A 13,834-nucleotide genomic window follows, 5' to 3' on the forward strand; every position below is an offset into this window, starting at 1 on the left:
TCTCGAAAAGAGAATCATCATTCTAGGTCCACCTTTCGAACATTGTACAAGCATCCCAACAGAAAGTTCGCCATTCGAGGCGCCCCTGCAAGAGGTGGGAACAGCAGGCATTTTTTTGTAGGCTGTTTCGGGCTGCTGTGGCAGCGAAAAGCCGCCGAAGCAGACCAACACATCTTGGAGTAAGGCGAGATTGGGGGATTCCACTCCCCAAACTCCCTTTAGTCCCCCGACCTTCACAGCTCAGCATTGCATCATCTTGTACATGAGGCCTGTTCGCCTTCACTGTCTGAGTCAAGGAGTGCAGTGCCAGTGCTCTCATCCGGTGAGCATTTCTTTTTCATTTGTTGTCGTGTTCTTGCCCGGTCAGAATGCATTCATCCTCTCATTTGAACCTCATCGACAGTTCGCCTTTAGACGTGTTTCACAGGTCAACCGCATTCCCCAGCTTTTCTCAGCTGTTCCTCACTCCCGACGAATCCTTGATGAGGTATCGAACAGCTTGGACTGACTGGCACGGAACAAATTAGGACGAACCTCTACAATTCGAGGTTCGAACTAATTGACTTCCTGAGAAGATGAACGAACATCTTGCGGAGAGGTTTGCTCGCGGTCGCAGAGCACAGCCTCGGGGCAATACCTCTTCAGACCCCAACCACTCGAAGGAAGCACTTAATCGAGATATTCGAGCATACGTTGCGGCAGCGAAAGTAGCAGCCGCGGCTACGGCAAAGCCATGGCTAGCGAAACCTGAGATCCCAACCACCGAAGAGATACTGGATAACGAGGAAGAACCAGTTCAGCTCTTGGAGAACAGACTTGATAGACCTTGGCCAAACCGAAAGAAGTATCTCGAAACCCACTACGAGCTCCTTCGGGAAGATGCTATCTCGCCTCTGCGTGATGCTGTTCTTCAATTCAAGAATACCCCTGACATGGGTGATGATAACCAGGTTGCTATTTATGACAAGGTAACTATCGCTTCACTTGCCTTGTATTGTTCAATAACAAGAGACCAGGTCTACATTTCCGGTTTCACATTCGCCCCACAAGGGTTGGCAGCTCAAATTCAATTTTCAACTGCTCGAGCCGGCAAGAGCATTGCATGGGAATACTCCAAGCGCCTGATATGTGGATCCATGGTTGCTCTTACGCCGTCTAAGGATAACTTTCGCAAGAAATGTATTATCGCTATAGTTGCTGCCAGACCGCTTGACAATGTAAAAGCAACCCCGTCTCAGATTGACATCTATTTCGCTCGTCCTGAAGAAATTGAGATCGACCCTCAGCAAGAATTCATCATGATCGAAGCGAGATCGGGGTTCTATGAAGGCACGCGGTACACTCTGAAAGCTTTGCAGAAGTTGCATCAGGAGAGGTTAGTCATATCTACATCTAACGAACAGTTCGAGGCTGATATAGTTGGACAGGTTCCCCCTTGCCGAGCATATTTGTACCCTCAAAACAGACTTACACCCCCCTCAATACCTCGAAAAGCGTCCAAGCATCGATCTTGCGTCTGCTTTCAGTACTGCGGACCAGAAGCAAGCAACAAAGAAAGTGAACATTCTTAACAACTGGCCAGCTGCTCCCCAAAACGCGCTCGACGAGTCACAATGGGCTGCGTTGAGACAGATGCTTACGACCAGTCTCTCTATAGTACAAGGGCCTCCAGGAACTGGTAAGACTCATGTCTCTGTCGTTGGACTTAGAGTACTCCTCGAGAACAAAGCCCCGGACGACCCTCCTATCATTGTTACAGCACAAACGAACCATGCGCTTGATCAGATTTTGCGACACATCTCCAATTTCGACGACAACTACATCCGTCTAGGCTGTCGCAGTAAGAACGCTGAAGTTAAGAAGCATACACTGTATGAAGCTCGAAAGAAGAACAATGTTCCACCCCCACTCGGTAGCCTTTTTGGAAGAGCAATGAAGGGCCAGTCTGATTTGGCCAGGGCGATGCTCGAAATCATTGCTCCTCTTGTGAGAGACGGAGCAGCTCATCCACTTGCCGCAGATGTGCTCCGTGACCTCGGAATAATCACATCCGTCCAAGCTGAGTCTCTGATAGCTGGCGCCAGCCAATGGGTCTCTTCGTCCCCCGGACAAGCGCAAGATCCAATGTCTATCTGGCTCGACAAGCAGCTTGTCCCGTTCGAAGTGTCCTATGAACAGAATATGTTTGGGTTCGAGGAAGAAGAGAAAGACGAGGAATACGAGCAATTGAAGGAACTAGAAGCAGAGCATAGTGTTGACGACGACGAAGATTTTGAAATTTTACGTGGACCATTCCGTACCATCGAAGATAGCTTCACCTGCCGCGTAACCCCTTCACAACGAGCAGGAGCAGAAGCACAGCTAGCCAAGCATTCTAATCTCTGGGACATACCGGAACGTGCCCGTGGTGGCGTCTATCGCCTATTTCAAGACCGAGCTAAGGCTGCCATGCTGAAGCGCTTCAGAGAACTAGCTCCCCGATATGCACAAGTATCTCAAGACCTGCAGATAGGCAAATGGGAACGAGACGCTGTTTTGCTCCAGAAGTCCAACGTTATCGGAATGACGACCACTGGCTTCAGCAAGTACCGCCCGTTGGTTGCAAGCCTCAAGCCGAGGATAGTCCTAATAGAGGAAGCTGCAGAAGTCCTCGAAGGACCTGTCACAGCTGTATGTGTTGAATCTCTGGAGCATCTCATCTTAGTTGGGGATCACCAACAGCTCCAAGGCCATTGCAATGTCCAGGAATTAGAAGAGGTATTTCATTTAAACATCTCCATGTTCGAGAGACTTGTTCGCAACAATGTCCCTTTCAGAACCCTTACCAGACAGCGCCGCATGGACCCTGAAATCCGTCGCGCTCTGGCCCCTATCTACCACAATCTGGAGGACCATCCTAGCGTCCTTGATCGACCACCTGTGCCTGGAATGGGTGATGTCAGATCATTCTTCTTCGATCATAATTGGTCGGAAGGAAACGATAGTATGCTGTCCAAGTACAATGAACAGGAAGCCGATTTCGTTGTCGGCTTCTTCTGCTACCTCGTACGGGGCGGTCTGGTACCACCACATGGCATTACAGTCCTCACATTCTACAATGGACAGCGGAAGCTGATTCTGAAACAGCTCAAAAAACAGCCATTCCTTGCTGGTCAGTACCTCAGCGTTAACACTGTGGACTCTTATCAAGGCGAGGAAAATGCAATTGTTCTTCTCTCACTCGTGCGGAGCAACGAGCAAGGCAAAATCGGCTTTCTCGAGGTGGCTAACCGTGTTTGTGTCGCCATGTCTCGTGCACGATTGGGTTTCTACATCTTTGGCAACGCGACACAATTGTCTAGAGACCATTTGTGGAACCAAATCATCTCAATCATGTCCCAAAACCCTAATCGTGTTGGTGGTCGTTTTCCCATTCAATGCGTCAACCACAATCGAAAGTCTGAAATCCAATATCCCCAGGACTGGGATGGACGCCTTGGTTGCAGCCAGAAGTGCGTTGACTTGTTGGACTGCGGCCATAAGTGCCCTCTAACCTGCCACTCGTTCCCACACCAGCTCGTCGTCTGCAAAGTCAAGTGCAAGCGTACTCTGATCTGTGGGCATCCGTGTGGAATGGAGTGTTCTCAGGAGTGTTCCTGCAAACTCAACTGCGCCGATTTCGCTCGCCTGTCGGAGAACCCAGATCTGATCCCGCAGAGCCCGCTAACCGGTTCGTACAATGCTTCGAAGGATCCGGAAGGGAACGGACTTTCGGATCTTAAAGACGACCATGACCGTGTGCCAATAGGAGTACGAGGCAATAACACGACAGAAATTAATCAAGGAAGTCGACCTGGGCCAATGACGCCCCTCGCGAGCAGATCGATGACTCGCGGTTCCCAGCCCGCAGCATCAAGCTCAAGCAGCACCACATCAGATCCATTTGGGCGGATGAGCCCTGAGAAACAGCTGCAATCGCGTACCGACTGGGGCGCCTTCGCCAATGGTGGCGTACGGAATGATGATTTGTTGCGGGACGAGGGGGCAATGCGCCAGAAGCAGCGCCTGATGGAGCAGAACCTCGACCTGCTTGGCCTTCATAACAATCCCCTGGAAGATCCTCAAGTGAGAAAGGACAACACTGGAACAGTGCAAAAAGAGACTCAGCGGGCCTTGAAAAACGGCCGTGTCAGACATGATCATGAGTACGTCATGTCTAATGGACAACCTCAACGAGAGGTGTATGAAGGAGTGGAGAACATGAGAAGCGGTGGGCCAGCTAAGAAGCTTAGCGAAGTGCCGCGCCTGATTGAAATTGACTAAACAGAAGTGTGCGAATGATGAAGAAGAGTTGTTTGGAAGGGGGGAGGCTCTTGATTGAGCCAGTGCCGCGTGGGAATGAGCTTTCATGTGGACCGAGAGCTCTGTTGCCACAAGAGCTGAATGACTAAATTCGGTGGGGAGGCTCTCAACGGAGCTGATGGCTGAACTGGATAAAACGACACAGGGGCCGATAGCCCAACGGATATGGAGTGTATGGAGTATCTGTGCTTTTGAAAACCATAGGAAAACCCACAAAAAAGTTTTAAAACCCCCGGCAATTATCTCTTATGTAGGCGCTTTGCTGGGTGTAATACTTCGCTTTCTTGCTTTCTTTGCGCTGTTCCCCGTGAAGGAGCATCGAGCCACTTGAATGCAGATGCCTTCTGCTCGAAGGGTTAACATCTCGCTGCCAGCCTCGACATCAAGTGAAGTAACTTGGTTATTTTTGTCCCCTCTTCTTTTCTGAAGATTATTTAGAAAAAATTTTGGCATATTTTCTTGGAATTTGTAATCTGATGGGGGTGGGGGATATGAGTGCACGCGACTCGACTTTGACTCGACTCGACTCGACGAGACGGGACGAGGCAGTGAGTGAGTGGGTGAGTAAGTGAATGAGGGAGTTTGTAGCTTTGTACATGAAAACCGCCTGTTGTTCCTTTCATTCCCGATCCTTCCCCCACCCGCGAGCAAAGCGGGACGGAGTCCCAGAAAAGGAAAGAGAGAGGGGGAGGAGGAGCCGGCCGCCGATTGCTTCTTTGCTTTGCTTTTGCTTCTGCTTCTGCTTTTGCTTCTGCTTCTGCTTCCCCCCAATCCACCGCACTCAGCCCCCGATAAACCCAAGACTTCCAAAAAAAAAGAACAACTCCTAATCGATGAACTCGGGGCAAAGAGGCATCTCTCTCTCTCGCTCGCTCATTCGCTCGCTAATTCAGCAGTCCCACCAAGCCCAGGATTAATAACGGCACCATGGCCAGGAGGTGAGTTGAGGGTATTGAGGAGGAGGAGACGGCTTGGGAGAGAGCGGCAGTGGAGAAGACGAGCTGGAAGGAGATGTCGGACGAGTTGAAGCAGTTGGATTCATTGACTTCGGCCACGTCGGCCGGTTCGGCGAATTCGATGTCCACGCACTGTTGATTTAATAAAGGAGTATTCGTTAGTGATTTAACTCTTTTTTGATTTGGTTGTTTGGGGGGGTTTGGGAAAATAGAAAGATGGTGACGTACGTTGTACAATGCGGCACCGTGGACGGCTGTCTCGATGACCTGGATGGTTGCCTTGTCGCCCGGTTGGACGGTGGTGTTGGCTGGTAGTGGGACCTGTGGTAGGCAGAATGTGCCGGGGTATGGGTCCTTTGTAGGGCCTACGATCTGGAAGGCGGGGACCATATTGAAGGACATGTTGAGCGGGATCTCGCCGAAGCCCATGTTGATGTAGAAGAAGGCGGTGGCGTGGCCTTGGAACCAGCCTGGTTGGATGGCAATGGCGCCGCCGCGGACGGGCCATTTGGTGCGGTTGCTGGACAGGGGCATGCCGCCGCCTGGAGTGGAAGGAGAGGGTCAGTGTGTGCCCGGGCGGTGGGTGAAAGTTGAGTGGTGAGGAGATTAATACGTACATGGATATTCCCATTGCATGCCGTACGGGTGAACGAGACCGGTGCCATTTTGGGATTCAGCAACAGCGAGGGCGTTGGTTTCCTGTACTGTGCCATTCGTGTGGAGGTTGTTCCCTCTCCATCCTGGGTATGTGATGACTATGTGTGAAGAGACGAGGGAGGTGAGGAGGGAGAAAAGGACGACTGCGCTGAGCGGTACTGATGAGCACGGAAGCATTGTGGAGATGTGGGATGCGCTGGTCGTTGGAGTACCCGGTGGTACAAGACAGACGAGGTGGAGCTCAGTCTCAACGTCGATTTCTTTTCAGTATGTCGAGCTCAGAGGTTCAACGATCATTGAAGTCGTCGTAGAGATCGTCAAAGGCGAGCTTGGCCTCTCATGCTGGCAATCTTTGGGGAAGAAATGGATGTTCGAGCAGCAAGAGGGTCTTCCCTGTTCAACCTTCACCAGCACAAGCGCCGTAGTTAGAGATCTGGCCAGTGGCCATGAGAGATTTTGCAGAGACAAGGTGTGACTTGTTCGCGCCGCTATTTGGACCCTAGCATATTCTCATCCGGAAAACCAAGGGCGATCGAGGAAAACAGCGATAGCTGGGTGGCTCAGCTTTTCGCGGCTAGCCAGTCGGAATTGCCTTCAGAAAGTCGTTGACTCCATCGTTGATTGGAGTCGACTTGCAGGAGGTATGCGACCCAATTGACTCGAAGGATCCAGAGCCGGGAGGGCTAGATCGCATCAGGGCAAAGTTCGAAGGTCTGAGGACCCAGGCTGCACGTCGGATCACAGGCTCGACGGATTGGTGGTGTTGATTGGTCTGCGGGTCCTAAGCGCCCAGGAAATCAACTGGGGCGCCCGGAACCTGGGCAGGAGGCTAGCAGCGGCACAGATGCACAGATGCACGTAGAAACATGGGCGTAAAAGCCATTGTGGAAAGCGAGACAATGGCATGAAATACGTAGAAAACGGCACATCGACTCGAAAATTATCTTCATATATTGCTGTCATCAACGAACTCACACTCGCTATAAAGTATCCCATTGCCATTGCAGTATGACGACCTTGCATAGTTGACTGACTTAATACTAGTTAGTGAATTGAATGCGCATGCCTGTGTCCGCTGCTCTTGGCCTTCAGGCGGAGATGGAGACGAGACCGTGAGACAAGCTTACTCGGTGCTCTGCCGCATAACTGGAACAAGCTGTATGGAGGATGGGCACATGTACTGTGGTATCTGCAGAGATTGGGGCCATGAAGATTCATGGGAGGATGATGATTCGGCCCCATAGAGAGCAGGCAGTGTTCTGCAGATCATTGTGGCGGCGCTTACATGTTGCTCCACCGCCAACTCGCGATTCTTGAAACATTCAGAATGTCATATTTCTTCGTTGAAACGCGATGGGGGAGCACATGCGAGGCAGAGCGGATAAGACATCACCCAACTGATCACGTTCGAAGTGGAGTGCAGATAACCATTATCACTCAATAAATGTCGCCATCTATCATAGGATCGCAATCATCTCGTGATTAAGATCGTTGTCTATCGAAGATGAATCCAATAGCAATACGTTCCGTACACATGGACTTGGTCTGCATCCTTCCAGTAATTACAAGTAGTCTGTACAGGATTGCCAACAGTTGAGAACTGAATGTCTGCTCTCTGTTATTCATTCTAACTGCTTCCTCCGTCCAACCGCCAACTAAGCTCTACAGCCTACAGGTAATGATATCAATTAACCCGGATGGGCAGAGCTGGAACGCACATGTAGAGAGTCAGTATATCGGATAGAAATAAATTCAGCTACTGCACTGTTGCGCAAACCACTTGGTAGTGGTAGGATACCAATCGTCAACCTCGTGGTCAAGGTATCACTTTTACACCCTTCACCCTTCAACCTCTCCCTGATTGCGTTCTGTGTACTCCGTTTCCTGTCCAGTGTGCCTTTCTTCCGTCAGTGATTGTCTCAACCAGCTTTGAACCGTCCCCAGCATATTCACCACTATGCCGCACACAAGTCATAAGAAGAGGAGACAGCGCCAGGAGCCTCTCCCCCGCAACAAAAGAGGAGAAATCGAGTCTGAAGACGGTTGGACTCGAATTGCTCGATCGGACAAAGCGTTCAGCATCAACAGACGGCATCCCGAGGCCGACACTGGAGGCATGATCTCCAGCCCCAACGACCCAGACTACGACCAGGATCTGGATGAAGGCTACACCCAGATGACCTTTACTCCCACCCCAGCCGAGACACCAGCGGGCGCCTCTCTAGAGAAAGCTCTGAGCCACTACCAGAAGAGCGACAGTGCGTGGAAACAATCCAACACATGGGCCGAATTGAAGCAGACATTCGACACGCGAATCTCCACCGAGCACCTCAACATCACCAACTGCATCTGCTTCGGCCTCAGCAGCCCGACCGGACTCACCGGCGCCGGTTTCGACCGGCGAGACATCTCCATGTACCAACTAGCGGCCTTCAAATCCATCATCGACCTCCTGAGCTCGCAGCAAGCCCAGCCTCCCGCAGCATTCGCCCAGGAACCGCAATTCAACACGCTCGACCACCAACTCCTCGCCCACCTCGACATCCAAGCCGTCCACCACCCGGCAGCATTCCACCTCATCACCGCCCAGTCCTTCACCTTCTGCCCCGGCGCCGAGCAGTTCGTCATCCGCGGCACCCTCTCCCGCTCCCCGCTCTAGACACCCACCGCGACCCGGCCACGGGCGACCTGCGAGCCCCTGATATCAGCCGCGAATGGGTCCCCAACGACCTGCCAGGCGCGGAGCGTGCGGAGCTGATGGAGCGCATCAGACGTGACGCCGTCAGGGGAGCAGGCATATTCCATCGCTTCAAGAAGGGGAAGCAGTCGTTCCGGCTGCCGGATTTCGGGCACGAGTACGCGCTCTACAATGTGTATCTGTTTTGGAGGTCTTCGAGTGCCGAAGGAGAAGAAGAGGGGGAGGAGGTTTGAAGGACGGGCATCTTCTCGATCGGGGACATGAGGCGCTATCATTGGCTTCCCGCTTCTGATCTTTGCTGTGAGATTCAATCATGTAGCTTATGGGAAGTAAGGTCACGATCCAACCCTTCCTTGCTGCAAATCGTGTGTCATCAATCGGAGTGCCGATCATCAGCTTGATGCTATGCACTACTTTGACATTTCGAGATCGACTCAAGGACCATCCCCTACAAAGCGCAGCTCAAACCTGGAATCTACGCCCTTCCATTCTTCGAGACGGACACAAGAGGCGGTCAAGAACTCAAAAAGAATTTTGCTATCTTTCCTTTCTGAAGATTCTCTGCTTCTATCTGTAAGCTTTACACGATTGTTCACCTCTTACGCACACCTGTTCGCATCTCCTCATACCACTTCATTTGATATCCTTACTCTCCACCACCGTCCCAAAAGCATCCCCAAGCTCAGCCAACACCATCCGCGTCACCTCCTCTCCCGTCGCCCCCGGAATATCCCGATCCCCCACCGCATCGCCACAAATCACAACATCGTACCCCAACTCATGGCCCTGCCTCGCCGTCGTCGAAACACACACATGCGCCATATAGCCCGCCAGCACGATCTTCTTGCCCTTGCCGTCAGGCAACGACTGGAGGTAGGCGTGCAATTCGGTGTCTCTGAAGGCGCTGGGAAGGTGCTTGGAGATAACTTTTTCCGAGTCTTTAGGTTCGAGTTCAGCAAATTCGGCCGCCAGCGGGGTGGAGGGGGTGAAAATTGGTGTGCCTTTGGGGACTGAGTGGACTACGTGGATTATGTTGGACTTTTCATTCGACGAGGAGTCGGCTGCTGCGGTTCGATAGGTTTCGAGGAGGGAGGAAATGGCGGGTCGGGTTTGGGCAATGTTGGTGGTTTGAAGCAGGCCATCAGCGTATCTGGGAAATTCGGTGAGGTGAGCGCTGGTGTTGGTGCGCGGATATCAGCTATACGCACTCATTCTGTGCGTCCACAATAATCAAGGTCGAATCAGAGGGTGATGCCGTGGATGGAGATGCACCAATCAACTCCCGGAAGGACTTTGCGCGATGAGCCTCGCTAAAGCTTGAGCGCGCGCCTGTAGGCATTTTCGTAGGATTTCCCTGTAGGATTTCCACACTAGGCCGCGGTAGAGAATCGAGGAACTTTGTCGGGTAGAGGAACTGTGGAAGTAGGAGAGAGTTGGGTGTGTAGAGGATATCAAGGACTCTTGTTCCCGCAAAGCGGGGTTGTAACAGATTTCTCAACCAGCTTCTCCACACTGTCATGCACTTTTGCTAGCTCTTTACCCGGAAGGTAAGTCAACGAGCGTACCAGATGCCTTGGGACTACTTGAAGAGGCAAGTGGGATAATGACCAGACACCAACGGATGACAAAGCGCAGAATTAACTGGATTGCACCTATTGATCAGCTTGAACAATCTTATGTGGTCGAGAAAGAGGCAAGTTGGGCAAGCCAGAGCCATCTGTCGATGAGATATTAAGGATTTTTGTGACGGGGCCCAATGTATCTTTCAATCTCTCGATGGACTCAATGGTCGGTTGAATCCACCAGTGCGGTTCATGTACTGTCTGTAATTGGTCGACTTCTCTTTTCGCACACCTGACACGTTATTGCCTGGTATCTTTGTGTTTGCCGTGCTTTTGAAAGTTGAGAAACCCATCATCTTTTTAAGCAAAGCGTCTTCACTATCGTCGTCCTCGTCCACACCATTGCGACCATTCGTTTTCGAATCAATCTGTATAGCCGCCCCAGGGGAAGGCTCCTTCTTGACCTTGGAAGATGGTGGTGTAGGCTCTGTTGGGCGAGTAGCGGTGGAAGCAGATGGTCGACCGCGGTCAGCCCGTGGAGCTTTGGGAGGCGACCGTGTTCGAGTAGGGGTGTCTGCGCCATTCCGGGCTGGGGAGCGGGATCTTGATCGATGACGATGGCGGTCTCGATCTCTGTCTAGTCTTGCATCTGCACATAAAATAATTAGTCAGAAGTGTTGCTCTATGCTGCTCAAGGCCCAACACTACCCTTTGAAGATCTGTGTCTGTCTGGGCTGCGACTTCTCTCCCGTTCCCTTCGGCTACCACGGTGATCACGGTCTCTATCTCGGTCCGCCCCTCTTCGGTCTTCCCTGATCCTGTCCCGGTCATGATCTCGATCCCTGCCTTTAGCTGGCCGGTCCCTTGATCGGCTCCTTTCTCTGCGGCTCTGATACCGGTCCCTCGACTTCGAGCGTCGCCTGCCGTCATCACGTCGCCTGTCATTCCGTCTTCTGTCTCTGATGTCATCTAATGTATCGCGGTCACTGTCCTTTCGTTTGATTTCTCGTGAATCTTCTGTTGATCTCTGTGATTTGGGGGCGCTCGTACTTTCGTTCTTGTCCCACATAGCCGCGCTGTCGGTGCGCCTTGCACGCTTTGCTGGTAGTTCCGCCATTATATTGCGATGGCTGTTGATTGAATAGGTGATTTAGGAGCCACTTGAAAGGAGAACGAGAATTTGGGGCTTTTAATTTCTGTGGCTTCAATTTGCTCAGACTCGATAATCTCGTAGAAGAGTTGACAGCGTTTGGACTGTACCTTCGAGGAGTCAAGCGTGCATTGCCTCTCAGCCGCAGTCACGGAAGAGCTGCGTAGAGAGGACGACCGAGGATAATCTTGGACACTGGTTTCTATGTATGTTAGATTGGATATAGATTGTGGTTGGAAATTATCTAGTCTTACTTCGACTGGGAGAGTCTTTAGCGCAGCAAGCTGGATAGGTTTTGTCTTTGCTTGAGCGTGACTTGATGGGGGGGTAAACACAGAAGAAATCTGGAGCTTGCTGTCGGTCATCTTGGTCACGCTGTCCGCCCGAGTGGAGAGACCAAAAGCGCAAGGAGAGGCAAAATTGTGACTGCCAATGGAAATCAGATGGAATCTTGCGAAAAATGCTTTTTACTGCTTGTATAGCTGCTTGCGTTCTACCAAATAAAGATATATATACTGTTGATCAGGCTTCGCGTTATGATGGTCCCACAATTGGGCAACAGCGACACCAACAGCAACCCATCCTGATGCCATTCTTGGAGGAACGTGAGTAGGAGTCCATGGAAACCTATCAGGTGCATTAGCCTTCTTACATATGACGGCGATCTCTCAATCATCTTGTTCTGCTATCGGCAAGTGTCGCCGTGTATCTGAGGGTGCCTCACGATTGAGCTGTTCCATTATCTCCTCAAGGTGAAATTCAATGCAGTCTGTCCCAAACACCCCCACACCAGTGCATAAACAAGAGCTCCAGCCGAAGCTGCCCAAGGCACGACCAGGGCACAGGAAACATGCTAGTCTTTGACAGAAGTGTAAGCGTGTGCAAGGCCAGCAGAACCGAAAGGAGCAACTTAGGATCAAAGACACAAATTACCTGCCTCTGGCACCCAGCTTTCCTCGCCACGGTTCAATCACGGAATTTCATGCAATAGTCATGATATGAAATGACCGATTCCGAAATAGATATTGAGGGGCCGGTACCATTGTTGCAGGCCTCCTTCGTCCTCATCACCAACATATCATCCGGAGCTTTTCGAGCAGCTTGCCATGAGCGCTTGACACCTGTGCTAGGGACAACAATCGGATCAATGGGATCCAAGCAAAACACTCACGTGTTGTAATAGGTAGTCGCGGCTATGACAGGACGTGTAAAAAAGTCTTATTTCCTATTGCAGACTGAGCGTGCTCCAGGTCAATATCACGATCAAGAGCCAGATCATCTGTACATCGAGAGACACCAGCAACATTCTCGAAATAAGTGGCTGCGGGCTGTGCACTGTCCGCGGTGAGGTGCTGTCCAATGTTAGCACTTGTAACACAGTGCAGACCCGGCCAAAACGATAGCGAAGCTCGCTGAAAGGGTAGAGACATCACTCGCAAGGCTGAGGGCATGGCGCAGACTTTTTGCAACATGCAGAGAAGGAAAACGAGATTGCTGGAGAAACTTCATCGGAGGAATCGTGGATGCCGTCAGCAAACGGGCCTGCGTATTGTCACCATCGCTCCATCTCGGACCGAGAGTCAGAAAATCACTGGGCGTCAGCTCACCGCCCTCAGCGCCTGATCCATAGAAAGAGCGAGATTGAGAAGATCATTTAGGTCGCGGAGGGATGTCACCATACTTATCACTCGAAGGACTTGGAGTGTACGACGCAATATAATATGTTGGTCTTTGGACCTGTACCATTTGTCTGGCATAAGCACCGGCTTTTCTTTTTGGAAAAGAAGCAGCAAGCCGAAAGTTTGTGGAGGCAAGGACATCTAGTAAATATCAAAAAAAAGCAAGGGCAGCACTGGGCTCGAACTACAGACCATCAAGCAAACCTCAGTAATACTAATAACAAAAACACAAAAATCTAAGGACTAGTTTCCTAGTCATAGATTCTTCAACAAGCCATATTAGGCCTTTGGCGCCCACAACCTCACCCAACTTACCTTCAACTTACCTTCAACCCACCCCCCACAGCTGATACCGGACGCCTTCTGCAGTGCCCTTTGCAGTTTGACCAAGATCCGGCCTCAGCCATGACTCTCTGGCTACAAGCGCGGGCTAGTTGTTGGGCACCACACAACTTATACCACTGACCCATGTACTCCAGAGAACGTTGTTGATGGATGGTAACAAATTTAATATATACCATTATTTCTTGAGAAGATTCCCTGTAATTTCACAGCCCGCTCCTCTGCCACTGTTGTAGTGAGATCTTCCCCTGGCCCCTATCTGCGCCAAGCAATAGAATGACACATTGGATCCCGTTTCAAATCTTATGATTTTGTCTCCCCAATATAACTATCCCCTCCGTCCCTGGGTGTGCCTATTAGCGTACTTGGCGTAAAATAAGGTTTTTGAGCCGCATTTGATCGCCATAGCTTTCCGCAGCTGGTTTTTAAAATGAATTTTCAACCACCTC

General features: G+C 51.1%; 5 protein-coding genes across 5 annotated transcripts; 2 read left to right on the top strand and 3 right to left on the bottom strand.

Moving 5' to 3' along the window:
* Positions 1 to 575: 575 nt before the first annotated feature.
* EPUS_04915 (uncharacterized protein) lies at positions 576 to 4,302 on the top strand (the record flags this gene model as incomplete). Its single annotated transcript, XM_007789726.1, has 2 exons — positions 576 to 1,375; positions 1,428 to 4,302. The coding sequence occupies 2 exons, from the start codon at positions 576 to 578 to the stop codon at positions 4,300 to 4,302; spliced, it is 3,675 nt and encodes a 1,224-aa protein (XP_007787916.1).
* Positions 4,303 to 5,225: 923 nt separating this feature from the next.
* EPUS_04916 (uncharacterized protein) lies at positions 5,226 to 6,131 on the bottom strand (the record flags this gene model as incomplete). The annotated part of the gene is made up of 3 exons (XM_007789727.1): positions 5,226 to 5,429; positions 5,526 to 5,839; positions 5,915 to 6,131. 3 exons carry the CDS (start codon positions 6,129 to 6,131, stop codon positions 5,226 to 5,228), a joined length of 735 nt encoding a protein of 244 aa, XP_007787917.1.
* Positions 6,132 to 7,911: 1,780 nt separating this feature from the next.
* EPUS_04917 (uncharacterized protein) lies at positions 7,912 to 8,885 on the top strand (the record flags this gene model as incomplete). The annotated part of the gene is made up of 2 exons (XM_007789728.1): positions 7,912 to 8,573; positions 8,663 to 8,885. The coding sequence occupies 2 exons, from the start codon at positions 7,912 to 7,914 to the stop codon at positions 8,883 to 8,885; spliced, it is 885 nt and encodes a 294-aa protein (XP_007787918.1).
* Positions 8,886 to 9,285: 400 nt separating this feature from the next.
* Positions 9,286 to 9,991, bottom strand: EPUS_04918 (uncharacterized protein; the record flags this gene model as incomplete). Its single annotated transcript, XM_007789729.1, has 2 exons — positions 9,286 to 9,802; positions 9,861 to 9,991. 2 exons carry the CDS (start codon positions 9,989 to 9,991, stop codon positions 9,286 to 9,288), a joined length of 648 nt encoding a protein of 215 aa, XP_007787919.1.
* Positions 9,992 to 10,417: 426 nt separating this feature from the next.
* On the bottom strand, positions 10,418 to 11,331 carry EPUS_04919 (uncharacterized protein; the record flags this gene model as incomplete). Its single annotated transcript, XM_007789730.1, has 2 exons — positions 10,418 to 10,863; positions 10,923 to 11,331. 2 exons carry the CDS (start codon positions 11,329 to 11,331, stop codon positions 10,418 to 10,420), a joined length of 855 nt encoding a protein of 284 aa, XP_007787920.1.
* Positions 11,332 to 13,834: the final 2,503 nt, after the last annotated feature.

This window comes from Endocarpon pusillum (assembly GCF_000464535.1).
Source record: "Endocarpon pusillum Z07020 unplaced genomic scaffold scaffold1292, whole genome shotgun sequence".
Lineage (NCBI taxonomy): Eukaryota > Fungi > Ascomycota > Eurotiomycetes > Verrucariales > Verrucariaceae > Endocarpon > Endocarpon pusillum.